Source organism: Stegastes partitus, unplaced genomic scaffold, assembly GCF_000690725.1.
Source record: "Stegastes partitus isolate 25-593 unplaced genomic scaffold, Stegastes_partitus-1.0.2 Scaffold1744, whole genome shotgun sequence".
Lineage (NCBI taxonomy): Eukaryota > Metazoa > Chordata > Actinopteri > Pomacentridae > Stegastes > Stegastes partitus.
In genome coordinates, this window is record NW_007579475.1 from 49576 (window position 1) to 54037 (window position 4462).

The 4462-nt window shown below is 47.2% G+C and overlaps 1 protein-coding gene across 1 annotated transcript in view; it reads left to right on the plus strand.

Moving 5' to 3' along the window:
- chm (CHM Rab escort protein) overlaps nucleotides 1-4029 on the plus strand; it is a 17240-nt gene extending 13211 nt beyond the window's left edge. Inside the window, exons 12-14 of the mRNA XM_008301994.1 lie at nucleotides 460-558; nucleotides 1841-1986; nucleotides 3605-4029. Of these exons, the coding sequence (XP_008300216.1) occupies nucleotides 460-558; nucleotides 1841-1986; nucleotides 3605-3865 (506 nt within the window). The 3' untranslated portion in view covers nucleotides 3866-4029. The remainder of the gene's footprint in view (nucleotides 1-459; nucleotides 559-1840; nucleotides 1987-3604) is intronic.
- The last annotated feature ends 433 nt before the right edge of the window (nucleotides 4030-4462 follow it).

Here is a 4462-nt window from a genome sequence, read left to right on the forward strand (position 1 = left end):
ACACACACAAACACACGTACTGTTTCAGATAAGTTTGCAAGCAGTACTGTTGATGCTCGCAGGATGTGACCCCCCGTCTCCGCTCTGAAACCTGCTCCTGGTCTCACAGATGACACTGAGATCATTCTTAAAACGCATCAACAACAACGCTCACACGTAGTTGTGCATGCAGATACACACACACACACACACCCGCACAGACACACACACACACACACACACACACACACACACACACACACACACACACACACACACAGATGATATTTTCCAGTTTGCTGACTTTTTTCTTTGGAGACAAAACGAGTTTATCTGCAGCTGAGCCTCATTTAGGGAGCGTTTGATCTAATATAATATAATGTAAGTTAATATTATCTAGTTTATTATAACATGATGTGTGTTTTATGACTGAGTTCTTAAACCTTCCGTCACCTTAACTTCAGTCTCTGTGTCTGTCAGATCTGGTCCATCTCACCTGTCAATCAGTTGGCTCCGCCTACGAGGACCTGTCGCCGGTAGTAACCAGGATGTTCCGCACGCCAGAGTCACATGACCGAGGTAGCACACACACACACAGAGTTCACGTGTGTGTCTGTTTGGATTCGTTCAAACTCAAAGCTTCGATGCTTTTGAGGCGTTGCTAAAATCGGCTGATAATTGAATGGACTTTGGTGCAGAGTCACTGCTCAGAGCACACGTCAGGAAAACCCATCAATACTGACCATCAGTGTCGGCCTGCTGCTGGATGAACAGAGCTCTGAATGGTTCCAGAACCAGAGCCAGAACGCTGCGCGACTCTGTATCCTGGTAACTTTGTCTCCTCTCCGACCTCCTGCTGCTCCTCCTCTCATCCATCATCTTCTTCGGTGGTTTTAATTACAGCAGAACACGGTGAGGATGGATGATGCAGGTGCAGAGATTCATCACAGGCGACGAAGGAGGCGGAGTCACGCGTCTCTGTTCTGATCCGGATCAATCTGCTCATTATTCTCATTATTTACACGTTGCACTTTATTCTTTGGTTCAAACACTTTCTGGAGCTTCTGAACTGAACTTCTCAGAATAATGAAACCATAAAAAAACCATAAAAAAAACATAAAACCCATAAAACCCGAGGTGAGAAGTGACGCGCATGAGGAGCAGCTCTGGGTTTAATAACGACCAACAACAGTCCAAACCTTCAGGTTCTCTGGGCTAACGGGTCGATGCTCATCTTCTTAGAGCTGAAGTTCAGGTTCATTCAGCCTTTGTTGCTTCTTAATAAAGGAGTTTTAATAACTGCTGACGCGACTCTTTCCATCGTTGAACCTTCTTTTGCTCCTCGTTCTTTCAGGCTGAGCTCTGATCATCTCGTCCAGTCAGCAGTGGGACCAGCTTCAGTCTCATGATGGATCATAAGAAAGTTCCTCTGAACTGTGACGACGTCCAGTTTGTTTCCTTCATTCACGGTTAAACGTGGATTAAAACAGCTGGAACCTGAGTTCTAATGAAAAGCTGTGAGCTTTACACTGACCCACCGGAGCAGCTCCAGACACCACGATGTCACATGTACCAGATGTTTACAGGTTTATTTATTTAAATCACGTGAACATGATGAAACCACAGAAAGTGAAATCACTCTAAAGCTGTTCTGAGTCAGACTTTTCTCAACATCGTTGGTTAATGATAATAAAATCAGAACAGCCAAACGGAGCATCTTTACCAGAAGCTGATCAGTATCAGAGATCACTGACGTTCTCAGACGTTCTCATCCTCGGGAACCATCAGAGAACAAGTCACACGTTCTTCAGCGTCTTTATTTCTGAGATCAGAAAGTTAAACTGAAGCCGTCTGTCTGCAGAAAACTGTCCGTCCGTCCTCTGGTGTCTCTACTTCAACATGGCTGACGGTTCGGGGGCGGAGCCTGAAGACCACGACCTCCCGTCCAACGTGTTTGTGTGCTCCGGTCCGGACGCAGGTTTGGGCCACGATCACGCCATCAGACAGGTGAGTCGCACGTTTACCTGCAGTGTTGTCTGTGAGGTGGTAAGCCGGTGACGTCCAGCGTAAACAACAACAGCTGATGTCACTGCTGATAACAACAGCAGTCATGTGGTCCATGTGAAGTCCTCACAGCTCAGAGCCGCTTTCTGCTCTAGCTGGATACCGTCAGGTGTTTATACGACTGTTGGGAGCTGCAGGTAATGCTCCTCCCATTCAGACCACCTGGCAGCGATGTTCTACTGGACCACTCATCAGGAACCTCCCCAGGCACTTTCCCTACATGTGGGGTTCCAGGGAAGCTTCCAGTCAGGAATTAGGTGGAATTCTTCACCAGTCCAGAGTGACTGTGACCATAACCCTTCATGTCCAGTGGTAGTTCTGGTGGCTCGACCCAAGACTAAGACTTCAACTCCTGTCTGTCTGGGTCTCCAGTGACTCCAGAACTCTGGATGTTCTCTGATGGAACCATTGTAACATGAATCTTTGTGGATTTTGGTTCTTTAATAGGTTTATTAAAGGTTTTCTGGAAACATGATGAAACCTGCTGGGTCATAAACATACAGACAAGAACCTGAATCATCAGTTTGATGATGTAGAAAGTTGTGTTACTCTAATGTTCTCAGCTTCATGGCGTCCTAACTTCTCCTGAGAGGTTCTGATTGTCTCCAGCTGCTGACTCCTCTGATCCAGTTCCAACAGAACCATCTGATCCACTCATTAGACTCAGACTCTACAGTGGGAAAATCTGAGGAGCTCAGCAAAGATCTGGAGAAGTTCTGTGGTCAGATGGAACCAACACTGAGCAGAAACATGTCTGGAGGAGAGAAGGTGAGGCCTTTGACCCCAAGAACACCAGACCTACCATCAAGCATGGAGGTGGCAGCATCATGCTCTGGTTCTGCTCTGCTGCCAGTGGACCTGGAGCTTTACACAAAGTAGATGGAACAATGAAGAAGGAGGATCACCTCCAGGTTGTTCAGGAAAACCTGAAACCATCAGCAGAAGGTTGATCTTGGACACAGCTGGATGATCCAACCAGACAATGAGCCCAAACACACATCAAAGTGGTGAAGAAATGGTTCCATCAGGCTGGAATGAAGGTTCTAGACTGGTCTCCCCAAAGTCCTGACTGGAACCATCCAGAACCTGTGGACTGATGAAGAAACAAGTCTGAGTCAGAAAGACGACAAGTTTAGTTGAACTGCAGCGGTTCTGTCCAGAGGAGTCAGAGATGGACCAGAAGCTGGTGGACGGAACCCAGAAGAACCCGACTGAGGAGGTCATGGACGTTAAACCAGATTTTAGTATTTCTGTTAATGATCCAGCAGGTGTCTTCATGTTTCCAGTAGATCTTCAATAAAACTATGAAAGAACCAAAATGCAGGATTGTGTTTTGTGTCAAAGATTCATGTTTCAGTGGTTCCATCAGAGAACATCCAAAGTTTTATGAGTCACTGGAGACATGATGAACATGGACGTTGCAGGTCGATGGAACCTTTAGTCCATGACTGTGTTTCTACGTTATTCATATGAAGGAATGTTTCAGACCAAGTCTGAAAGCTAGTGTTTGAATGTCGGTATGAACCTCTTTCTGACTGTTTTCCTCCATCGCTGTCTTCAGGCCGAGTCCATCTTCCAGAAGATTCTCCCAGAGGAGGACTTCTGTCCTCCAGCTCCAAACCCAGAGGACATCATCTATGATGGAGACAACGGCTCGTCCTCCACGGCAGGAGGAGAGGAGGAAGCACAGGAGGAAGCACAGGAGGAAGCACAGGAGGAAGCACAGGAGGAAGCACGGGAGGAAGCACAGGAGGAAGCACGGGAGGAACCACAGGAGGAGAAGGAGGTGTTGGAGGAGGCGAGTCCTCCAGCTGAGGAGTAACCTGCAGAAACAAAGTGTTGACGCGCAAACAGAAGCCAAAACCTCCTGCAGTGCTTTGTGGGTTCAAGTTGCCTTCGGTTCTTTTCTTATTTTTCTATGATTTGTTCTGTTTGTGTTTTATTTAAATATTGTGACTCATTAAAGCTTCAATATGAACAAACTGATCCGGTTTCCTCTGCTCTGATTGGCCGACGGGCCTCAAACATAACCAGGGTACACACAAACACACAAAGACACACAAAGACACGGCGGTCTCATTCCAGTGGTCTGATCTTTATGTTGGCCCTCGAGGCGACAGGCTGCTGTTACCCACAATCCTCTGGGGCCCAGCGTCATGATGGGAACTAAAGGGCAGACAGACTCACACAGAGTGAGGCCCAGTCCCAAACCTCCCCAACACACTTCCACTACCCAGTGTCGCTTCAAACCGAGTTATTCAGGTGGAGGGTATAAACAAGAAGCCAAACAACAGGACGCCCTCGCCACCTCACCGGAAACATCACCATGGCAACGGTCAGAGGCACTGCTTTGTTCTGTCCACAGACCCGATAATCAAATAATATCCAAAACCACAAGAATGACACGAGGTAAAGCCGA